The 23,651-nt window shown below is 56.2% G+C and overlaps 1 protein-coding gene across 4 annotated transcripts; it reads right to left on the bottom strand.

Annotated features, from left to right (window-relative positions):
* Positions 1-425: 425 nt before the first annotated feature.
* Positions 426-20,215, bottom strand: ALS2CL (ALS2 C-terminal like). 4 transcript variants are annotated; one of them, XM_081286233.1, is made up of 26 exons: positions 19,222-20,215; positions 16,320-16,448; positions 15,286-15,484; positions 14,903-14,968; positions 14,289-14,454; positions 13,664-13,795; positions 12,920-13,039; positions 11,491-11,549; positions 11,293-11,359; positions 10,833-11,029; positions 9,614-9,679; positions 9,135-9,233; positions 8,875-9,036; positions 8,093-8,204; positions 7,244-7,321; positions 6,352-6,482; positions 5,110-5,283; positions 4,907-5,003; positions 4,526-4,683; positions 3,937-4,002; positions 3,446-3,619; positions 2,409-2,451; positions 1,644-1,705; positions 1,387-1,536; positions 1,001-1,097; positions 426-651 (listed from the first exon to the last, which is right to left on the bottom strand). In XM_081286233.1, exons 2-26 carry the CDS (start codon positions 16,420-16,422, stop codon positions 571-573), a joined length of 2,859 nt encoding a protein of 952 aa, XP_081142359.1. In that variant the 5' UTR covers positions 16,423-16,448; positions 19,222-20,215; the 3' UTR covers positions 426-570. The 4 variants fall into 4 exon arrangements, with proteins under 4 accessions (XP_081142359.1, XP_081142362.1, XP_081142361.1 ...); XM_081286236.1 differs by lacking the exon at positions 19,222-20,215 and adding an exon at positions 18,579-18,603; XM_081286235.1 differs by lacking the exon at positions 19,222-20,215 and adding an exon at positions 17,450-17,474.
* Positions 20,216-23,651: the final 3,436 nt, after the last annotated feature.

The following is a 23,651-nucleotide window of genomic DNA, read 5'->3' as shown; positions in this document are numbered from 1 at the left end:
TTCCTGCCACCCACCCTGGGAGGCCAGCTAGCCCTGGGAAGAGCTGGGAAAGAGGCAGGTCACCAGAAGAATACTTAGAGGGGTAAAGACCCAATAAACAGCCTTCGAACAGCTCCACGAACTAACGGCTGGCTTCAGAAAGGACTCCAGAATTCAGCGAGTGGCTGGAAGGAACTTTATGGGCCATCCACCCTCCCCCCACATTTGACAGGCAGCAGCGTGAGGCCCAGAGAGGCTCAGCAACTCTGAAGCAAGACTCAGTCTGAAAAGCTAGCAACTCCTCACCCCAGACTAGGAGCTGCTGCTGATTAAGAGGGTCATCGGAGGCTGGGCTAGTGACCAACGGAAACCTATGCGCTCTGGGGCCTCACTTGTTGCCCCTCACCTCACCCTGGGAGGACAGCAGCAGCATCTCGCCTTGAAAAACAAAATGCCCATCTCCTCCAAGAGCTGCCTCCGAGGGCCCGTCCTGCCCTTTGCCCTGGGTGATCGGGAGCAGATGGCGCTGCCTGTTCCTGCGGGGAGTCTGTGTGGCCTTCTCGGTGCTGATGTTGTTCCGGAAAGGCGGAGCTACCAGAGCTCCCTGGAGTCCCAGTGGCCAGGCAGGTGCCGCAGCCTCATGTCTTCCTTCTGGATGTGCTCATAGCAGGACTGGGGAGAGAGAGGAGAGGCTGGGCCCCCGGCCTGCCTGCTCCCAGCCACACGCACAGGCTCTGGGGCCCAAAGCCCAGGGCACCCACCTCCCAGGTCCAGACTAAGTGTCTCCTACTCAGCCCTCAGTCACATTTCTGCAAGGAAAATGGGCTCTGAGCTTGGGGATGTGACCTAGAGGTCTTAGTCCCTTTTTAACTAGGACAGAACCTTCGAGGACCCTTTCCACAGAAATACAACACATGAGCTGCGAATCTGAGCTCATCCCCTTGAGGGTGTCTGGGGCAGGGAAGAGGTCTGTCCCTGTGGCCAGCACATTTCTACCTCAGCCTATAGTCCTATCCCTCACCTCCAAGGCTGTGAGCAAGAAGTCATACAGGCCTCCTATGTGGACGGGGTCCATCATGTCCCGGATCAGGTGGATCTCGGCTCCCAGGTGCTGAATTCTGGAGAACACCCACCCCAAGACAGTGAGGGAGAGAAGACGGCGGCATCATGGAGAGGCACTGCACAGCTGAACAAGGGGCGGGGCCTTGGCCTAGAGGGCTGGACACCTCAGATGTGATCCCCACTATCTCTGGTGCCCACAGGACCCTCCCCTTTCTGGGCATCTGTCTCTACCAAGAAACCTGCATCATGATGTTCACAGACTTCAGACCATCTGGGCAGGGTGCAAGGGGGCTGCTGCACCTGTACCCCCACCCCAACCATGAACCTAGCTTGGCTGGGACTCACCGGGCCCGTGACACTACGTAGACAAGCAAGGGCAGTAGGTCATCCATGGGCAGCTTGTGCTCCTGGCCGAGCACCCGCGTCACCGTGGTCTCGATTTCCCCATATGTCTTCTCTAGTACCTCCAGCTTCTCCCGAGGGTTCACTGTGGTCCTGTGGCAGGGTGGCTGGCTTCAGGTCAAGATCCCTGGGTTCAGCCCCAGCTGGGGACCCCCAACACTCCCAGGTCCCCTGCCCACCTCCCCAGGACAGGGACTCACATGATCTTCTGCAGGCACTCGGTGGCAGACAGGAAGCACTTGTCCCTGACCAGCGAGTACCTCTGTATGGGGAGTAGACTGAAATGAGGCTGAGGTCCCTGCTCTGACATGCCCTCATTCCCAGGGCTCAGGCTGCCCCTAGTCCCTTCCCCATCACTGACTTTAGCACAGCCCCATCCAGAGGGCTGAGTGGCCCAGCTCCATGTGGGCCTCACTTATGCAACTATCAAATGGGGTAACAGCTCCAGGGGGTTGGGAGGATCGATCTAATCATAGTCACTAGATGCCCCCAACCCCAAAGGACCAAGTCAACGGTTCCCAAACCCAATGGCCTGTTGCAACACAGGTTCCTGGGTGACTCCCTCAGTTTCTAACTCAACAAATCTGGGGTGGTCCAAGAATCTGGTTCCAGATGGTCCTGCTGCTGCTGGTCAGGAACACGCTTTGGGAACAAATGTCTCACGTGCCTGTCACCCTACACCCACCCTGTGAGGTGGGCCTGGAAGTGGCTCCCTTTACATGGGAGCAAATTGAAACTCAGGGTTCAAGCATCTGGCTGGGGGCCACACAGCAGGAAAGGGACAGAGCCTGTGTTGGAGCCTGGTCATCGCGGGAGGTGGAATGAGGCAGGAAGCCTGGCATGTCCTCCCTCATCTTTCTCCACCTCTCACAGCCATCCTGAGGCAGGCGGCCACTGGGACTCCAGGGAGCTCTGGTAGCTCCGCCTTTCCTGGACAAACATCAGCATTGGGCCCACCCTCTCACCTGATTGGTCGTCAGCTTGAGGTCCTTGAGGGGCCACAGGTGCCTGAAATTGAAAAAAAGCGTGACAGGAGGCCTTGCCAGGATGAAGAACAGGGCTGAGCTCAGGGGGCAAGGCTGCTGTCACCCAGGGAGGCTGAGGACAGCCTGGGGGAAGGGAAGGGGTCCATAAGAGCAGGCTGAAACAGGGGGGATGGGCAAAGCCAGCCTCAGCAAAAATGAGGCCCTAAGCAACTCAGTGAGACCCTGTCTCTAAATAAAAAATACAAAAGTAGGCCGGGGATGAGGCTCATGGCAGAGTGCCCCTGAGTTCAATCCCTGGTACCAAAAAAAAAAAAATAATCCCAAGGCACATGTGTGGAACTCAAGGCCAGGGGAGGCCAGCAGAATTCCTGGAGGCAGAAGCCCTTGCTGTGTGACAAAGGAGACCATGTGTAGGAGGAGGAACCGTGGCCAAGCACCTCAATGGTGACTGGGGGTTAGTTACTCATGGTGTCAATGTTTTAGAGAGAAAAAGGACAAGGGATAGGGTAGAAGGGAGGCCCCCAGGAATGGCAAATACCTGTCTGACCTGCTACCAGGGACTTCCCCTCCCCGACTCTCCAAGTGCCCAGAGCACTCAACCTTGCCCAGCCTTCATGGTAGCTATTGGCCTGGTCATTGATACCTGCTTTTCATGGTGGGCTCAAGACTCAAGCTAAGCCAGTGAGGGACTCCAAGTGCTCTGCTGGAGCTGTTGGGAAGGAAATACCTATGTGGACAGTGAGGGGACTGAGCTGGGAGGGTATAACCCTCAAGAGGCTACTGCCATGTTTGTCACCCCGAAGGAGAGTCAGAGAAGAAACAGAGAAAGAAAAGGGGGCTTCTCTTTGTGTTGTGGTTGAGCACCTAGATCCAGCCACACCTGAATGCATTACCTTAGAACTCTGTAGTATGTGAGCCAATAAACCTAGCCCTGCTTCTGGTTGAGGACCGTGTGAGTCGAGTACGTATGGTCTGTTCCACTAGAGCACTGGCTAAGGTGGCATAGGGAGGCTTACTTCTGCACATCGAGGAACTCCAGCAGCTTGGTGTCGGGAAACAGGCTCAGGTGGGTTATGCCCTGGCTGTAGAGACCGTCCTCCCTCTCGTGAAGAAGCAAGTAGAGCGTGAAGAGCTCTGAGTAGAAGCTGGGCAGCACGAGGGGCAGCATCAATCCATGCACCTGGAGGTCCCTGGGAGAAACCAGAACAGGTTGGGGACAGTGGGAGGTTGAGGCCTGGCAGGTGGGAATATCAGTGCTTGAGCTCCCCACTCCCACCATGCTGCCCCTGCCTCCAGCCTTGACATTCCCTAGAAAATCTCCCCAAGATTTTCTCAGTCGACTCATTTGAATCTGTGAGATCCTCCTTCCCTCACTTCTTTTCCCACATTTCACTGTGATTCACAAAGAATCACTACACAATGCTTGCTTGGTCAATAGCATGGATGCCCAACATTTCCCCCCTATCCCCTGAGGGAGGCCCCAGGAGCAGTGGCCAGGGCTGGTCACCTTGTCTCTTCATCTTCGTCCTCTAGGGCCTGGCCCTTGCGCTGTAAGGCAACCTGCAGCAGACCCCTGCAAACCAACGAGAGGGCATGGCATGGCTGCCACCACCACAGAACTGAAGCTCCACCCTCTCAGCCACCAAGGTGAAAGCAGGTGGCTCTATATCCCAGAACCAGGGACACTGAGCCTGCAGTGTCACCCTCTCATGGCCCAGCAGTCATCAGGCTGCAGTTAGAGGATGTCGCCAGAGTCCTGCGCCCCAGTAGCAGAGGAACTGCAGCATCCAAGGCCTCTTTGCAAAATGTTTGATGGGGCCACAGCTTAGCCTGCGACCAGAGATGGTGCCGAGTTTCCGGACCAGGCTGGGCCTGCAATGAGGTTGGAGCTACCCAGGGCCACGTGGGGCTTGGACTCTAGCTGAGGATTGCAGTGGGGCCCTTGTCATCTCTAACCCCTTGGCTCTTTGCTGGATCAGACCTGAGGTAAAGGCACCATTGCTATCAGGGTATCAGGAAGAGATACTGCAGGGAGGAGCAGGCCCGGGGCACAGGGGAGGCAGTGGCTGGCCCCGTGTGCCTCAGAGCTCACCTACCTGTAGGCAGCCCAGAGTTCCCGGGCATGATGCTTCACCTCCTCCTGGGCCAGAAACTGCAGGTGTTTGTTGGCCCCAACACCCGCATAGGTGGCCTGGAAGGTCAGCATCAGGGTCCGGAGCAGCTTTCCCAGGGGGTGCAGCGAATTGCTCAGAGCCTGGGCCAGTGCAGAGATAGCGGGCACTCAACACCCAGAGCAGCAGTGCCACAGGCCCAGCTGCTCCCATTTCACAGACAGAAAACTGTGGCCCTCTGAGGACAAAGGGCCCACAGGCCTGTCCCCTCTGGTCGGTACCCTGCCATGAGAAACGGAAACCTTCCCCAGCAGGACCCAGTGAGAGCAAGGCCTCCCTGTGGGCTGCCCATCCCAGGGCCCTCACCTTCCTGAGGTACTGCTGCAGGGCCTTGGGCTCCCGGTGCTGCAATAACTCCTCTAGGATGTCTTCCACATTCCCCGAACTGTCCTTGGGGTGGCTCCTGGGCAGCACCATGCACAGCGTCCCTCACCCACACCCAGCCCCCAGGGAGCCTTCCCCGGCCCTCTGCCCCACGGGCACGCGCATGCGGGCACTGCGGCCCTCACCTCTCACAGCACAGGTACTCCTGGGACTTGCGCAGCTCCCTCGAGCTCTGCACGTGGAAGCCCAGCAGGGCCTCCTGCAGGTCTCCAGGGCAGTCGGCAATCACAAAGTGCCAGAAGGGGCTGTAGACTCCCCGCCAGCGGCTCTCCACGGGGAAGGCGCCCAGACCCAGCTGCCTGTGATGTCGGGAGACAGGAAAGAGGTGGAGCTGAAGTGGGCAGGACCCTGTCCAGGCCCTGAGAGGGGCAGTGCCAACCTCCAGTGCTGTTCCGAGAGACAGACAGACAGAAGGACAAGAGAATGGACTCTGCCATGGAGAAGTGACAGGATACAGAATCCTGGGAGGATCGAGACCAGGATTAAGGCCAAGCTCAGAAAGGGAGTGTTGACCCAGGATAGACCAGTGCTCAAAGCCCAGGATTCCCCTGCCATGACCCCTGCTCTATCCTCCTCCACAGCCTGTTCCTTCCTGCAGTTGATCCTGCTTTGGCCAACAGGCTGACGCCTGTGTGTGCATCTAATGGACTGTGACTAACAGAGTCCTGTCCTCTGGACATGCCCCTAGGGGTTGCTGTCTACCCCAGCTCCTGCTGTCAGAGAGGCAGCATGCAGGGATGGTGAGTCCACGAGTCAGCTGTATCCCTCTCTACATCTCATTGCTGCTTGGGACCACGGCTCATTAAAACCTCCATCCACACCGATTCTCACACATGCCCAAGTGTTTCTCAGCAGACTTGGCAATTCACTGCTCGGATTACAGTTTTCTAAGGAAGAACTCTGTCTGTATAGGGGAAAAAAAAAGTCTCTTCCCCTCCAAAAATATCGCTTGACAGTGACAATTAATCCATGTAGCAAATCTCCTTCTTCACCTTGGCTGCCGGGGAACTCTGAGCCAGGCTAGAGCTCAACTAACTGTTGTAGTACCTATCTGTCTATCCCTGTCTTTTAAGAGCAACTCATTGTTTTTTCTTTCTTTCTTTTTTATTGTGTTTGGTTTGTAAACTGTACCCTTTCTAGAAGAAAAGATCAGGATCAAAGCGAATTCTACGATTAACATTTTTCTCCTGTTTTATGGTGTATGGAGTTATCTCCACACAGCTCTTGATTCCAAGAGTTTCTGACTGGAGGGTCGTTTGCCTTCGGCTCTCTGGAGGACTACGCCCATCTACTGAGACCTGAACCTTGGGGGTGAAAACAGACACACACAGACAGGCCCTAGTGGGCCAGGCGGGCCAGGCTCTTACCTCTTGCAGATATTGCTTGGGTCTGGTGGGAGGGCAGCCGTGTCCAGCACTCCCTGTGTATACAGTCCTTTCCCTGACCCACTGCTAAATGAGCCCTCCAGGGTGAAGCCGTTGGGGAAGGTCACCTTGCCCTGGGAGCCAGGAGAGGGAGGCAGGGATGTCTGTATGTCCAGCTTCTACCTCATGATGACAGGCCTCACGCCTGTCCATCTGGGTCAGACAGGCTGCAGACCGAGGGGGCATTCAATCTGCTCCTTCCCTGAGGGCTTGAATGCTCTGCAGGAGCCCCCACCAACAGCTGCATCCCCCTCTCAAAGCAGGAAGGGATGAAAGGTGGAGAAGGGACCCACAGAGGAGAATAGGGAGGACTGGCACTGAGGGGCTGGGGAGGGCCAACTCCTGGCTGCATGGGGCTGTCCCACACAGCACCCCCATGTCCACCCTTTATACACCAGGGGTGCCCTCCTGTCCTTGTCCTAAAGGGCCTACACTTCCACGGGCCCCAGCAGGGCACCGCTGCCTTCTGCTGAGGCAGCCTGGGCAGGAACACACAAAGGACAGTGTCTCCAGGGTCTGCAGCCCAGGGCACTGGTGATGGTAGAAGCCAGGTGTTCTGAACTAGGGGTCACTGAGGGGACACAGCCAGAGACCACCAGCATCCTCTGGACATGAGGCAAGTTCTCCAGTCCCCTCTTAGGTTGCTCCAGAATCAAATTGTGACTCCATGGCAGGGTCATTGCACCCCACCCCCGCCCCCGTGGAGGCAAAGGAAGGGCCCTCCATTCCTGCTCCACCCTTTGCCTGAACTCTCAGCTCTGGGCTCTAGGACAGAGGTAGGAGATGCCACTCAGGGCCTTGGCAGGGTGTGGAGCAAGGTCCCAGGGGCCCTCACCTTGCCCACGAGCGTCAGGTCCCTGGTGAAGGTGCCCTCATACAGGGAGTCGTCTTCAGAGAGGAGGATGCCTGGGCCCTTGGAAGGAGGGCATGGGGAACAGGGAGGGTGAGTAAGATGGGCCGGACACGGGGAGGGGGAGGGGGAGGGATGGTAAAGATGGGAAGTGGACATTGACACCAGGAGAGAGGGGCTCTAAGCCCTGTCACCCTCTCCCAGGACTGTGCCTAAGTGGGATACTGACCCTTGGCCGGTTGTGCACCAGCCCCATGGACTTCATCCTGGGGTTCCCCTAAACAGACCTGGCTGCTCACCCCCTCTGCAGGAAACCCCTGGGAGCTCAGGAAGAGCAGCACGCCCCTGCTTCCCTGCCACAGCAGCGGTCAGGAAGCTCAGAGCCAAACAGGACAGTCTGTGTTCAACTTGGTTGTAAATCTATTTTTTGTACCTATTCTTGCCTTTTCTTTTTATCTGTAGGTTTTCCTTAATGCTTTTCGGAACAAAGCGGAACATAAACAAAGAAGTCATAATAACAAGGACAGCCATAGGCCACAGCCTACCACACACCAAGCACCTGTCGGGTTCAGGCAAGGCAGAGGGGAGAGCTGAGGGACCAAGCTCTGGGGACCTGGGTTTGAGCCTCAGCTCTGCTGCTCAGTAGGATGTGACATGGGCAGGTCCTCTGACTGCTCTAGCCTCATTCCTATGCTAGGATAATGACATCAACATGCAGGGTTCCCTTGAGGATCCTACAAAGCAGGGGGGCAGGTAGCCTGGAGCTAGGAGTCCAGTGAGGAGCCTGCAGATGTAGGTTACTGAGGCTACTGGGAGCTCGGTCACCCCACTCACCACCATCTTGTCCGCTTGGAAGGTGCCCTGGTAGCAGACACCCGCCTGAGTGACCACAACCCCTGGGCCATGGCGCTGGTCAGCCCGCCACATGCCAATGTAGCGCTCACCCCTGGGGAAAGAGAGGGTATGGCCAGAGTTGGATCAGAATCTTACGGAGCACCTCTGTGTGCTAGGCGGGGGAACAGTTTAGGAGCAGTGACATATCTGAATCCACTCAACTCCGACTTAGGGGCAGGCGAGGTCAGAATCCCCAAGAGGAACAGAGGGTGAAGGGGGGGAGGAAGCCTGCCTGGGGAGGGCATCCTGGGGGACTTCTTGGTGGAGGTGGCAGGAAGGAAGATGGAGTGGGGGTGCAGCCTATGTGCAGACAAAACCAGGGAGGGAGGAGCGCACAACAGATCTGTGGGGACGGTCAGTGGTCCCGAGAGGCTGGGGGTGCATGGGAGGCCTAGCAGGGGTCAGATCAGAAGGTTAGGTGTGGTCTCAATGCCAGGCCAAGGACCTGCAGCTCTGTCCCACCCAGAGAGCCTGGAAGACTTTCAGTTCCTCAATGGGACCAGGTTAGAGGTTCCTCTCTAACAGAGAGGACTCCAGAACTGGCGGGCCCTGCAGTCAGGATGGTCAGTCTCCCTCGGCCTAAGCCTCAGCAGCAGCCAAGGGAATGTGGCAGAGGTGGCGGACGCTGAAGGAACGCGGGGAGCACACAGGGAGCCTGAGACTATTTGGCCTGTGAGGATCTTCTCTGCCCCTCACCCTGGGTGGTGGCTGTGAGCACTCACCTGTCACTGTCCTCCTGGACACCATAGCCACTCCTCTGGCCTTTCTCCCAGTGGCCTGTGTACTTGAAGGGCTGGGGCGCCTGTGGTGCACTGTCGAGCACCCCAAATCCATGCCGCAGGCCCTCCTGGAAGTAGCCCTTGTACACCTCGTCAGTGCCATACCTGGAGAGCAGCACCAACAGCTGGCCCTGCCTCACAGCTGGGCCCAGGACTCACCCTCCCACAAGCCCACCCCACCCCCACCAGCCGGGGCCACTTACTCACAGATGCCGTAGCCACACATGCTGCCCTCCTGCCAGTGGCACTTGTAACAGTCAAACTTGTCCTCAGAGGCCTGGGGCACCAGGTGGATGCCAAAGCTGAGGGTGTGGGGGGAGGGGAGTCAGCCCCAAGGGCCACCTCGGGGCACAGCCACACCATGCCACTCAGGGTGTCCCTGTCCCCAAGGAACCGCCTCAGATAACAGGGAGAACAGCCCCCACTCTTCTTTCAAGGCATCAGGACACCTCTCTCTCTGTCACGCACACCATGAAGCCTGGGAAGCCTGGCCTTGAATCACTCCTCTGCGAGCCCCTGCTGAGACGCCCCTGTCAGGAGCCTTGGTACCAAGGCTTCCCCTTGGTACAATGACAGGAGCTGGGCCATATGGTCCCTACACTCCTGCTGGAGGTTTGGGCACAGAGACTGAAGCCCCTTCCCTACGCATACACACTGCAGCCTCAGTCTCCATCAGCCTTACCCCTGCTCCAGGCCCTTGAAGAAATCCCCCACGTGATTCCGTCCATCCGGCCACTTCAGGGTTCCCCTGGAACACAGTGGAGGTCCATGACATGGGGCCCACCAGATCCATACTCAACAGCCTCAGCCAGAGACTCTGTAAGAGGCCGACCCTCCCCAGAGCCCCTGGATCTCCCTTCGCCTGGACTCCACCTCCTCCCAGCCCTATTGTCTCTGCTTTAAGACCCCCCCCACCCAATACCCCACACCTTGGTGGAGGTGGCAGGAAGGAAGATGGAGCGGGGGTGCAGCCTATGTGCAGACAAAACCAGAGAGGGAGGATCTGTGGGGATGGTCAGTAGTCCCCCATCCCCACCCCCACCGCCCAGAACACCCCTTCCGCTCTCTCCACTCCTGTTCAACGGCACCAGCAGCCTCATGGGCACCTCCCACGACACTCCTGGAAACATCTAGCTCCCTCTGCCCTGACCAACAGGAAGCTCTGAGCTAAACTTCAACTTCAAGCTAAACATTATTAGTCAGTGTGGCATTGGCCCCCCTCCTCCCTTCTTTGGATAGAGTACTGATTGTGTTTTTGTTTTTTTTTTTGGTGGGGGGTCTCTTTGTTCATAAGCCACTCAGCTCTTGCAGGAAGGAGGTCGTGTATTAGAAACTATGGCTATGCTTGAGAGAATGATTTTACAAGTCTTTTCTCCTCTCTGGGTCCCTTCTTCAACCCCAAATGGAAAGTTTCCCCAGCTGTGGCAAAGCCTGGGACCATAGGCCTGCCTGCTTGTGGGGTCTTGTAGACCTGTGACTGGGCAAGTCAAGGCAGTCCCTGGGCCTCAGTTTCTGCACCTATAAAATTGAGTGAAAACTCTTGCCCAGATGATCCTCAAAAGGACCTGTGGAGCAAGAAGGTGGTCAGGCCTCTTGGTCACCACCAGACAGAGCTGTGTAGACAGGAGAATTATTTGCCCACCCTCCTAAGAAGCAGTGGCAACTGCAGCCCCTGCAGGCCAGGCCCCTGGCAGCAGGCCCTTGCTCTCCAATGTCACCATTGAGATTTTATTTGGCACAGACTTACTGCAGGCCAGGACCTACTCAAGAGGACTTAAGAGAAACTCTGAGGGGCAAATAGAACAGACTCATGGACATACAGCCCGGAGGCTGCGAGGTCCACCAGGGTCCCGTTGGCCCTCAGGCCCCTGCCAGGTCCAGCCCAGAGAGCAGTCACTCACTTGCCGTGGGGCCTGCCCCAGCGCCACTCGCCCTCGTAGGTCGCCTGGCAGAGCCGGCCCTCAGCGCGGAAGGTGTAGGCTCCGCAGCGGCAGACAGGAGGCTCTGATGGCTCCAGGCCCGCCCCCAGCACCGGGAAGTCTTTCTTCCCACGTAGGGCCTGGCACACGGCCTGGGTCACCTTCCACTGCCAGACCACCTGGTAGGGACAGGGAAGCAAGGACAGGCCACTGCTGTGGGTGTTCCCTTAAAGACAGCTTCTGGGGCAGCTCCAGGCTGCACCCCCTCCACCTCCACCTGCTGTTCCTCGCTGTCGCCTGCAGCCCTCCCAGACCAAGATCCCTGTCTGCTCCCTCAGGGGTGCCCAGGAGACTGGAAGAGACGAGGGTAGGGATCACCTCGGGCCCCTATTCTAAGGGTCCTCCCTTTCCCAGCCCCCAGGTCACAGCTCTCCCCACTCACCTGGCTCTGGGGGTCCCTGGCACAAAAGGAGAACTCTTCTTCTGGTGTGAGGAGGTGGAACGTGTACCTAGACAGAGAGAGGTGATGAATAGGCCCCAGTTCCGTCCAGGAGGACATGGGGGAGGTCCTAAGGTGTGGACATATGTCAGGGAGTGGAGGGAAGGAAGATGAGGGGTGTCAGCAGAGGGGAGTGCTCACCTGTCCTGCCCAGGATCCACCCACAGCAGCTTCAGATCAAAGGTATGGACATTGTGGCCCTGGAAGAAGATGGACAGGTGCTCACCTGCCCTCTGCTCAGGTTGCCCTACGCATGAACACCTGGGTGGCTCCAGGCTGCCTGGTGCAGCATGCCCAGCACTGAATCTCTCTCTGCGCAGTCTGTTCCTCTTCTCAGGGCAGCTCCTCCATTTATTTTCCTGCCTCAGGGCCTGGCCAGATACCCAGGACCAGCCTCCCTCTCCCCTGTGGCTATCAGAGTGGTCTGTAAATACAGCCTGGACCTTGTCAGCCCCTGCTGGAAGGGTCTCTGAGTTCTCCTGCCTGGGAGTTGGAGACCCATGGCTGAGCCTAATGTGGAAGTTTCCAGAGACCACTCCAGGTTCTTGTGGCCCTAGCCCTAGCCCTCACCTTCTTCAAACCTAGCATCATACCACGCCACCAACACAGGGTCCTTAGTTGGCCCCAAACTTTCCTCACTCTTGAACTTTGCTCATGCTGTTCCTTCTACCTGGAAGGCCTTCTTGCTCTGACTTAGACAGAAAAGTCCCTTCCTTTGGGAAGAGTCTGTCCTGTGACCTCCCACTTGGCCTAGGAAGGCCACTCATGGCTCCATGGCCAGAAAGAGGAGGAGCAGGAGTCCAGGGATGAGGGCTAAAAGGAATTTGCAGACACATGCCAAGGAAAAGAGAAGGTCCAGCAGCAACATTGAATGACATATGCAAAGGCCCAGGGGAGGAAAGGGCAGGCTCAGTTAGGGGCAACATCTCTGGCACACAGAAGTCAGAGGCAACGCATACACAAACTAAGTCCGAAACCAGGCTTCAGGAGACAGGGCTGGGGTTGGGCAAGTAGCATCCCTCCCAGGCCTTGGCTTCCCTGTCTGCAAGGGGAGCTCCATGCTGACATTCTGAGGACAAAGGGGACAGTGCCATGGATATCACAAAGGCAATATGAGTTGGGTCAAGGTTCCTGCCATGTAACAATTACCAAAACCCAGGTCTAGCTCCCTCCTGACTTCTGCAATGTCGAGAGCCCCAGAGCTGCTTCTGCGGGGTTCTTCCTTGGGAGCCTCCTCACGCAGCCTTTCCCCTGGGGATCTTCTCTTGAGTATGAAGGGAACTAAGCAGACACACTTACTCTCAACAATGCCCACTTTCCCTATGGGGAAGCCAAAGTGAAAGCTTCAACCAAGGCATCAGGGGGGCGGCTGAAGCCGGACGCACCTTGGCAGCGTTCCTGTGAGCCCCTCCATCAGCGATGGCTCTGGCCAAGCGCCCCTCCTCAGCCCTTGGCCTTTCTGTCTCTCCCCCCTTCCCAAGTCCATGCCCTCAGTCTCAGCTGCTTGTCCCTTTCCCACTCCTTTTTCAACCAGACTCCAGCACCCCACTGGGGTCAGCCCCACCCCAACCTGCAACAGGACGAGGGCATCATCGAAGAGCAGCACACGCTCAGCCCGTAGAGGGGTGACCACCACAGGGACATCCTGGCTGTCTTGCAGGAGTCGGTGGGTAGGGGTGCAGAGCACATCCTGGAGAGGCGAGGAAGGAGGAGCAAGGATGAAACACCCCTGCCCTGCTGCCCAGACTCCTCCCAGGGGCCTCCCGTAGTGGACTGGAGTGACCCTGGGTTCAGTGACCAGTGCTGGAGCTCTGCGATCGTGGTCATTCCTGGGCTCTCCCAGCAGCGCAGCAGGGCCTCTCTCCTGAAGCTTCACTGTGTCCTCTCCCACACCCCATCCCTGGGCCACGGGTCACACTACCCTCAAGCCCTGACTCCCTGCAGTAGCTCTTGTCCCCTATTATAATGCTCTATACTGGGCCCCCGTCTGCCACTCCCTCAGGGCACAGGGTCTCTCCTTCTAGCAGAGGCAGGCCATGATATAGTGGCAGGGGCACAGAGGTGTGATTGGTGACACACTGGAGAGAGTCTAGTCTGCTGACCACCTTTCCCCAGAGCCAGGCAGGGCCAGCCCAGGAGCTGCTTAGCAGATGGATGAAGATGGTTCACAGCACCTTGTTCCCCCACCAACCCAGCTTCTAGATTGGGAAATAGGCAAGGAGCATGCAACAAGCAGCTCAAGCCACCCAGCGGCCCTGTCCCTATGTCCAATGCGGAAACCCCTTCGCTGCCACCCCTCAGGCCCCAAACTCACCCTCAGCTGGCTACTCAGGGTGTGCCAGAGAGCCTGTGTGGCCACAGCCTGGTCCAATGCCTGACCCATGAAAGACTGTAGGTTCCCGAAGATGGTGACTGCATGCATCACCAGCTCCTGGGCAGGGTGACGCTGCAGTGGGACGGAGCAGACAATGAGGGTATAGGAGGCTTGTTGGAACCGTCCTCCACCTGTGATGGCCATATTGGCCCTGTCCTGACAGAGGCTGGTCAGAGACCTGAACCCAGGCCAAGGATTGTCCTTTTCTCTCTGACAATTCAGTTTTCTTCTGGGGAGAGGGTATGAAGATGCTTCCAGAGGAGTCAAGACCAGAGTGGCCCTGGGGCCATGTGTCCTCATACCAGCCCACAATTCTCTCTGGTTCCCCCAGGGCAAGGTCACATGCCTCAGACACCCAGGGCTGGCTTGTGACCCATTAAAAATCCCTACAGCAGAGCCACGTCCTCAAACCCCTTCCCCAGGGCAGGGCTAAGTTCCCTCCAAACCCTAGGCTTGCCTGGGTCTTTCTTAAACTCAGGCCCCTGAGTGTCATCGGGGTCTCCTGAGCCTGGGCCCTGCTTCTCCCCTCCCTTAGCTTCCCCAAAGGCTACCCGCTGATACCCACCTCCCCAATGGTGTCCCTGAGGCTCAGCAGGAAGAGCACGTACTGCTGCACGTGCTGGGTAAGGGGCTGGCGGAGGGCCTGGGCCAGTGTGGTGCCCAAGGAGCCCTCACAGCCCATGCCTGTCAGGATCTGCCGTAGTACCTTCTGTCGTCCACGCCAGTACACACTGTGTGCAGAGAGAGAGTCACACACCACCTTCACCCAACGCTCCATTCCCACACCCACCTCCATCACCTCCCTGCCAGGACGACTCCCCCAGATACCAGGGCCAGCCCCAGACTCCAAACCTCTACTCTATCAGACCAACACGGTGCCTGAGGTGCCCCTCCTGGGTTTAGTAGCAGCAGCTCAGCTTGGGAAGGGATCCCGATTACAATCATCCACTCATGAGTAGGAACACCCTCCTTTCCTGCTCCAGAGCTACCCTCAAAAGTGGGTGTCTAGATTCTGCTCCTGGCCTCACCAGCCCTCTCTCTCTCTCCCATTGTACACTGGGTAGGTTTGTTAGAGCAGGAGCCCTTCAGGATGAGGGGTGGGCTGTGCTACCTGCTGCTGTGGCAATGGGGACACCCCACCTACCCCAGGGTCCTCTGCAGTAGCAGCCCTGCGCTCACCTCTTGCTCTTTGCCACCTTGTGAAAGGCGTGTACCACCAAACAGCTCGTGTAGGACTCGATGTACCTGCAGACAGCACAGGGGCACACCCTGAAAGCTCGGCCTCCACCTCCAAACCCAAGCCACCACCCTGTGGGGTCCACAAATGCCACCCTTGGAGTAGCTATGCCTTTAGGGTCTGGCTGTGGGCACGGGTGACCTCCAGTCCTCACCCAACAAGACAGCTGACTCACAGTTTTGTTCCCAGTGAGGCCCCAAGGCTCATTTCTCAAGTGTCCAGCCTGTCATCATCAGGCAAACATCCAAGCCCAGGTGAGCCCCACCCCAGGTGAGCCTTAATGCCAGGGGGTACTCTGACACCAAGGCCGTCTTGGTGGTCTTACTCCATGTGGACCTGCATGACGAGGTCAGCACTGCGCAGCAGCAGCAGGGACTCCAAGCCAAAGGAGCGTGGGTGGCGTTGCCTCTCCCATAGGGAGTACAGACTGTCCTCAGTCACCTCCCCCAGTTGCTGGGAGCTCTTGTGCAGCTGTTGAAGGAGCCGCAGGCATTCTCTGTCCTGGGGATCTGAAGACTCTGGGTCTGGGGAGGGAGCACAGTTCTCTGTGAGCAGTGGACAGAGCCCTGTGCTGTAGAGGAGTTCTGCATGTCTGGGGTCCTGGGACAGGAATAGTGCCCTCTAAAGCTCATCAGGGGAAGGGCAGGCTGGAGCAGCCCAGAGCACCCTCAAGGAGTGGATGTGTCTATCTCCTCACTAATCAAGGTAACCCTGAGAATCCAGGGAACTGAATATGCTAATGCTCCCTGAGTCTCTGAATTCCCCTGGACTTCTCACATCCATAATGTGGAGTCTATAGGGTCAGCAGTCACTCCTGGGCCATTTCACAAAGAGAGCCCCAAGAGGAAGGTACCTGCCCAAGGTCACTTAGCAAGTAGGACTCAAGATGGAAGTAAAACCCAGGCATCTGGGAGCTGGGGCTGGGGCTCAGTGGTAGTGCACTTTCCTGGTATGTGTGAGGCACTGAGTTCAATTCTCAGCACTACATATAAATAAATAAAGGTCCATAAACAACAACAAAAAGGCATCTGCCTTCTCATCAGGGCAGGCACCCTTGGGTAGGAACAAGATGAAAACCGGGGCAGAGGGTTATCTCCAGGCCTATGCCCTGGGAGAAAAGGAATTTGATCTCTATGCACAGAAAGATATAGGCTTCAACCTAGGGTCATGGTCTAGCCTCTTAGGACTCCTGTAGGAATTAGGAGCAAGGACTCCAGTTCTTTCAGAAGATACCAAGAGTCACTACTCCATTTCATACTGAGAAAGCTACGGTTGGTTCAGAGGGTGCAACAAGGTTGACCTCTTGTCCCTGGGGCCATCTTATGTCCCTTGCCCTTCCCACAGAGTGCCTAGACTCACCGGTGGAGAGCAGAGGCTGGAGAATAAGGTTGTTGATGCGGGCAAGAGTGGCTGAGAAGACCTCCTCCAGCCGCAGCAGGGCCGCCTCCTCAGGGCCGCACATGACCAGGGTGCTGGTTTCAGGGTCTCCTAGGTAGAGCACAGATAAGAGCCAGACAGGATTAGCAGGACTGCCAGGAGCACAGGTCATCTCAAGGGCTTTGTGAACTGGCCACTGATGTCTGCCCTATTCTCGGACTGGGCAAGCTGAGGGGGATGGAAGGAGTGGGAGAGAGGGCTCAGCTGCCCAAGGAAGCATCCCTTTCTACCCAAAAGGGCACGTCCTCTTCAAGCTCATTTCCCTGCTCAGACACCAGCCATGGATCCCAAGTGCCCAGGGTACTATGTAGTGTTGCTCTGACCTAGCCACCTTTCTACTGAGGGATGCTGCCATCTCTAAAAACAGGGACATGTTGTCAAAGGAGCCAAATCTTATCCCTGAGGCCATGGCCCTGGGCTCCCTGTCACCCAACAGTGTTGCATAAGCCAGGAGAGGTCTGATAGAACAGGGGAGCCATGGCAGATGGGTAAGAAATGAAGAAGATAGAACACAACACATAGATTGAAGAACATGAGAGTGCAATCCAGCTTCTGAAGGTGGCCCACCAAGCAGCACCCTAACTGACCAACAGAGGAACCTCACTTTACCTCTGTAAACTGCAGAGAGCCACAGTGAACTCAGAACAATGTAGTGGTAGGACCAAAGTCACACTTTGGGAGATGAACTTGGTGATAGTTGCAGAGATGGTGCTCAGCAATGAGAAAGGTCAGCATGGAGAAGAGCCCAGACCCTCTTTGCCCCCTCCAAACAGGTTGAGCCTCCTGGGTAGGTCCCACTCAAGAGGTGGGAGCTGCTGGAGTAGACAAATAGGTAGGCTTCAGCCTTAAGGCTCCCTGCAGGGAGGGAGGGCCTCCAAGCAAGCAGGGGTCACCTGTGAACGCAGTGTCTTGGCTGGAGGGAGAGGCAGGGGGAGGTCCTGGCCTTAACCAATCCCCACAGCCACACTGTGACCTCTAAGCCTTCCCCCACCAAACATTGATGCCCTCACCCAGCAAAGAAGTTCATCTGCCCAAACAACCTGGTCCAGTACCTCAGGGTAGAAAGGGAGAGGGCCTTTTGGCCCAAGGCCTCAGACTGCCTCTCTCCCTGGTCCTGACCCTCTGAGGCTTTGGAATTGGCAGACCTGGGGTAAGAGACATCATTCGAGCAGTCAATGATGGGCAGACCCAAAAGGGCAAATGGGAAGGGGTCTTACCTTCCCCAACCAACCCCAAGAATGCCATGGGGTGTCACAGGCCCTGGTAGAGCCTAGGACTCTGGCAGATTTGGCTCTGGAGCAGAGTTGTGTGGGTGCTTCAGAACTCTGGCCCAGGCATTCCTGCCCCACCTTTCCTGCTGCTGCTGCTTTGGGAGGGTGAGGCTTCGGGAGGGAGAGGCAGGAAGAGGAAGCAACTAGACAGCCAGCTGCAGCCACTTCTGCCGGTCTCTGTGGCAGCCCCAGTCCCAGGGACATAGGGGGCTCCAGGCAGACCAGGAGAGCCCAGTCAGGGATTTCAGGATTGGCAAATGTGTCCTGGGCCCACATGACCCTCATCCATGTTCCCAGAAAAAAATGGAATGGACAGTCTATCCCCCTGGCCTTGAACTACTTTGATGCAAGACACAGACCTCAGTTGCTCCCCCAGGAGAGGCTTCTCTACCCAGTGCAAACTAGTCACCCCTCAAAATTACAAAGTGTGGAGCAAAGTTTCACTGAGGGAGACTGTCCTCAGCTCCTTACTCCCCAAAGTAGCCAAAAATCACTATAAACTCAAATTGATAGCCATTAACTCTGGACGCCCTTCTAAGCCCATGGCCACAAATGGATCTCTAACTCTGGGAAAGCAAGTCATACAGCAGAGGAAAGGGCAGAAGTTAAGCACGGCCATGAGGTGGTGGGTGGAGGAGGGCTGCATTGGGGGCTGGGAGCCTGGTGTGGTGGCTCCTAGGGGAGAGGCCCTACTCTCAAGCCAGAGACTTTTGAGATTCATCTTGGAAGTTATGATAAGGGTGTGAGGGTAAGGGTGAGGCCAGGCATGAATGTGCATGAGTGTGTGCATCCGCAGGGGAGGAGGGGCTAAAACTTAACTTCAGGGGGGTGAAACAGGAGTGTTCCCCTCCCCAGCCCTAACCCTACCACCCATTCCACACCTTTCTGCTCAAGAGCATGACCTCCTCACCTTCTCCCTCCCTCCAGTTCAAAGGTTCTTCAGCTGCAGGCTATGCAGGATTTATAGATGGGAAAACTGAGGCCCAAGAAAGAAGGGAGGGTCCAGAGATACACTGTAGAGCACTTACAAGGCTCAGACACAGGCCTCTGATTCCCTACCCCACCAAGCTCACCTAAGCTAAGTGGCTCAGAGAGGCTGGGTGACTCACCCAAGGCACACAGTGAGTTCCTGGCAGGCCCAGCCTGGTGTTTTGACCCCAGGAGACTGGATGGGGTGGGGTCAGGACAAAACTGGCCAGTCCTGGCATGCACAGGTGAATCAACTACTGCCCCTGTGGCTTGCTGGCTCTCTGCATTCCTGGCCTCTGTCCACACCAACCTGCTTCCAAGCAGGGTCCCTGGGGCTGCCCTGCCTTCTCCCAGGTCTGGCTCCTCAGGCCCCTCAGCCGCACCCTGTCATGGCACTCACTCTGGTATTTCCTGGTCTGGACAGGCAGGCTGTTCTGCCTGCTGTGCAGGCCTTTTCCTGGGTTGGCCTGGAGGCCCCTTAATCAACCAGCAACCCCAGTACAGAAAGCGACTGCCCAAGAAAAGTGCAGGGAACTCTCACACCTGCCACTCACAATCTCCACCCCCTCCTCTCCCAGCAGCACCTGTCCTCTGCCCTCGGTGCTCCAAGCTTCTTGCTCTGGAAGTCTCTTGGCTCTGCAGTCCAGCTCTCCTTCCTCTGCCTGCCTGGGCACACTCAGGTCACTGGAGTTTCACGATTCTGTTCCAGCCGTCGTGCATTTGTCCACACGGTTCCCAGGGGGGCAACACCACCATCTCAACTTCTCTGTTAGGCCCTTCAGCCCGGGGGACAGCCAGTATCACCTCCTTCTGGCAGCCTCCTGCAAAACAGTCCTGGCCAGGGCCCTGGACACTGTGCTTGTGCTGTGCTCGGCCCCGTGGGGCTGTCCCCGCCCTGTCCCTAATCCGGAGCCGGGTGGCCACGAGGCAGGTAGGACATCTCCAGAAACCTCGCTGGGGCGGAGATTGGGGGGATCTTCAGACAAACTTGGATGGACTGCCCGGGTGTGAACGCAGCAGGAGTCAGAGTCGCGCAGGGACCGCGACCTAGCGGCCAGGGGATTCGAGGGCACCCACCCGGACAAGCAGAGGCTCCGAAGCGGACCCCGCCCCCAGACACGCGCCTTTACCTGGCGGGGCGGGCGCCTCAGGAGAACCCGCGCAGCTCCTCGCAGCCCGCACGCCGCACGCCGGCCCCGCCCCTCCAGGGGAGGGGCTCGGGGTGGGGCTCGCGGGGAGGCGGGGCCGGTGTCCCAACTACCTGCGCCAGGGGTCTCTCGCCTGGTCTTCGGCGACTGCTAGGCTCAGAAGGCATCTGGCGGCGCCGACGGAGGTGGCGCCCCGCTCTGGCCTGGCGCTCGCCCCGCTCGCACCCCACGTCCCCACCCTGGCCCGCCTCTCCTGGCCTCCCTCAAAGACTCCTGAGGACGGCCGGCAGAGTTCCGGAGGCGGTTACGGTTTCCTCGCCCACGGATTCTGGCTCTCTGCAGCCCGGTTTACAGCCCAGTGACACTGTTGACCCGCTCTGAGTCCCCAAGGCCGCCCCAAGCGGAGCACTGGGTGGATTCGTGAAACTTTGAGCCTAGAGAGGATTCAAGCGAGCCACTGAACTAGGCGTCCTCCAGCCACTGCTCCTGTCTGGGCGACCTTGGGGAAAGTCCCCTGCCCCCACTTCCCGTACAGCGGTGAGCTAGCCCGCAGTTTTTGAAGCCAAGACCTATGACCTTGAAAAATGTGAGGGAAGACTAGTCACGACCGATCTTCCTGGAGGAGGAGGGCTGTGGTTCAAACCTGTAACAGAAATCTTCCGTCTGCTGCCTGGTTCCCCTCTGTCTTCAGTGGTTGAGCTCCACGGGCTGACCAGCCTTGTTGAGCTACCTCTGCCCTTTTGGAGGGCCATGAACACAGCAAAGAGGCCTAGAGTCTACAGGTGGGCTGGGGGAGGGCAGAAAGGATGACTCACCAGCCCCCTACTCAAGTCTGAGACAGTAAGTGGCAGGATCTCCTATCCAGCTAGGCTGAAGAGAGACCCTACTGGAGGTAATTTGGGGCATGGAGCCTGCCAACCCCAGCTACCCTGGCTTCCTTGGGTTGTTTCTAGATGAGACCTAAAGTTCTGCCAAGCTATAATACTCTCAGGCTTGGAGGGATCCCTGCCTTGGGTGACCCACAAGCTTCCAGGGACCCTACCCTCTCCTCCCATATTGCTGTCCTGGGTCCTCATCCTCAAGAGTCTTCCCCAAACAAGGAGGCCCTGCCTAGGCTGCTCACCTATTTCAGGGAATTAGTCAGGTGTGCCTCAGGGTGTTGCCAGTGGTTGGCAGGGGCCTGCCCCAGGGTCTCCCTGAGTCTATAGCATGGCCAGGTGGAACCACAGCCCAGCAGGTGGAAATAAACTGAGGCTTCAAGTTCTAAACAGGCCTCCAAGGCCTTATCTGTGGGCCCCCTGTGGGAGACAGGAGTGTTCTGGAAAGAGACTTGGTGTGGGAAAACTTGCATTACTTTCTTCTTGCTGTATGGCCATGGGCCACTTGTTACAGGGTTATGTGGGACTCTACCAGAAGGCATGGCAGATTCTAGATGAGTAAGATTTTTAGTGGGTCTACGAGTCCTCTAGGACATGGGTGCAGACAGGCAAGGGTCTCTGGGGCTTGTAGGAGAGGGCAAGGACTAGAGAGTGGCCATAACCTCATGAGGAGTGAGTGACCTGATGATCTGTGAAAAAGGGGTGGATGGGGCAGGGCCCTGAGCAGGACCTATCTGGTCTTGTGCCAGGTGTCTCTGGGTCAGCCCCTCCCCTCTCTAGGCCTCAGTTTCCTTGCCTATACATGTATAGGCTTCCTGGTCTCCAGTAGAAGAGCTCTCTCAGCTTCCTCCCCAGAGTGTAGACTTCCTGTTCAGCCACATAGGGAGATTGGAAGGCTGAGCCCTGGACTGGAGACCAGTCTTCCTCAACTTCCTGGGCAATCTCACAGGCATTGCAAACCCACTGTTATCATCTGCCAAAACGGGCAAGACTTAACCAGTCTCTCCAAGTGCATCCTTGGCTTGGGGCCAGACAAGGCCTGTGAGCCTCAAGACAGGCTCCACTGGGTCTACCTGCCTGTGGCCCCTTTCAGCACAGTGCCTCTGCCTATCCCCTCACAGATATTCACACACACACAATTCCACAGTCAGGGGATGTGGTGCCATGTGGACCCATCCACTGCTAAATCCACCGGCAAACTGCTGTGCTGCCCAACTCTATAGTGGCAGCTCCATTTATGGGCACACGTGTACAAATCATGTGTTCATCTACTATGACACAGACTGAAACTGCCTGCTTTAGAGGAAAAACATGCATATATCAGTGGTGCCTATGATTCTGGAGACAGAGACTAACACCCCCAAACTGGCAGAGCTATGTGCACCATGCAGGCACTCTCCTGTATGTTAGGTTCTTGACACACAAGCACAAGCTCATGAGCATGCAGGTTTGATCCAGACCTGGCCCAGTTCAGCCTCAGAGCTATTCTGGGCCAGGCCCTGGCCCAACAAGTACAGAGGCAGCCACCTCTCAGCAGGCCCCAGCCTCTATGTCACAGGCCCAGGCCATCCATCTCCAACCCCTATCCCAGGCTGAGTCCCTGATGCCCTGGATCCCAGCCTGCCTCTGTGACTACCCACATCTTCCCTAGAAATCAACCTCCATCCCAGGGGTTTCAGGCTCCAGGAAAGAACTATTTACTTGGGTTCCCTGGTCACTACCCACTGCCTTGCCCAGAGCTTCCAAATCTGAGGCCCTGGAGGCTGGAATGGGTCACTGCAGGAAACCCACATGAGCTAAAAATAGTACAGGAAGGCTAGGCATATCATGCAGGCCAAATTCATATCACCATGTATGGAGGGGACACTGTGTTCTAGGGAGGGGACACTGTCTTCTGGGAACCAGTCTGGGGAATCTGGGATCCAGAGCTTCCTCTCCCTAGACTTGATGGACTCAACTAGGGGTTGGGTTCTGGGGCATTTTTAAAAAAGAAAAAAAAAAAAAAAAACAGAACAGCCCAGGGAAGTAGGCAGAGCTTTGTGTTAGAGGTAGAAGACTGAGATGAAGGCCCAGTCTCCTGTTGAACTCAGGGCCCAGCTCCTCTCTGGGCTTAATTCTTCATAAGAAAACAGAGGACACTAATAGTCACACCAAATGCTGAAAATCCCTCAAAGACTTTAGCTTTAAACTTTAGGAAGTTTATTCAACATGATATTTAATATTGGAGAATTGGAAACAACCAAAACATCCAAGCATTGGTTAAACCAGGAATTGTTTGGTTTTTATATGGCACACCATATAAGTGATAGCAATAATCATAACACTAGCATCCTCCAAAGGCTTATGATATGCAGGTGCCAAGGTGCTGTAATTATACCTATGTTATATATAAGGGTTGACACTCAGAGGGCTAAGAGCAGAGGCCTCGTTCCAGGTTAAGCTTCACTGAGAGTTCACAGCTGTGTAATCTTTCCCAGAAATCTTGGTGCAGTTTTAAAGTTAATACCTTCAGAAATTGTGAAGAATAAAGCCAGGAATTTGCAAGAAACGTAATTTGGAATTAATTATTTAAATTTTCGTTATGTTAATTAGATTTTGTGAACTCTGAATAACTTTTACATTTTTTTGTCAACTTTTGCCTTCTCAGGGCAAAAAGAAAAAGGAAATTTAAATAATTAAACTTTCAAATGGCTTCTTATAAATTCATAGCTTTATGTCTGAGGTTATTAAAGCTTAAAACCATAACAAGGCTTTCAGAAGTCAGTTTGACTTCGAAGCCTATGTGATAATATTATATTTGATTCTGTGTGCATGCGCATGCGCTGGGACAAGAGATCCAGGGTGCTTGTGTTGGGTAAAAAGCTTCAAATACAGCCAGGCACAGTAGCGCATGCCTGTAATCCCAGTGACTCAGGAAGTTGAGGCAGGAAGATCACAAGTTCAAAGCGAGACTCAAGCAACTTAGCGAGGTCCTGTCTCAAAATTTAA

Source organism: Spermophilus citellus (assembly GCF_964194105.1).
Source record: "Spermophilus citellus genome assembly, chromosome: 3".
NCBI lineage: Eukaryota > Metazoa > Chordata > Mammalia > Rodentia > Sciuridae > Spermophilus > Spermophilus citellus.
This window is presented reverse-complemented; position numbering and strand designations above follow the sequence as displayed.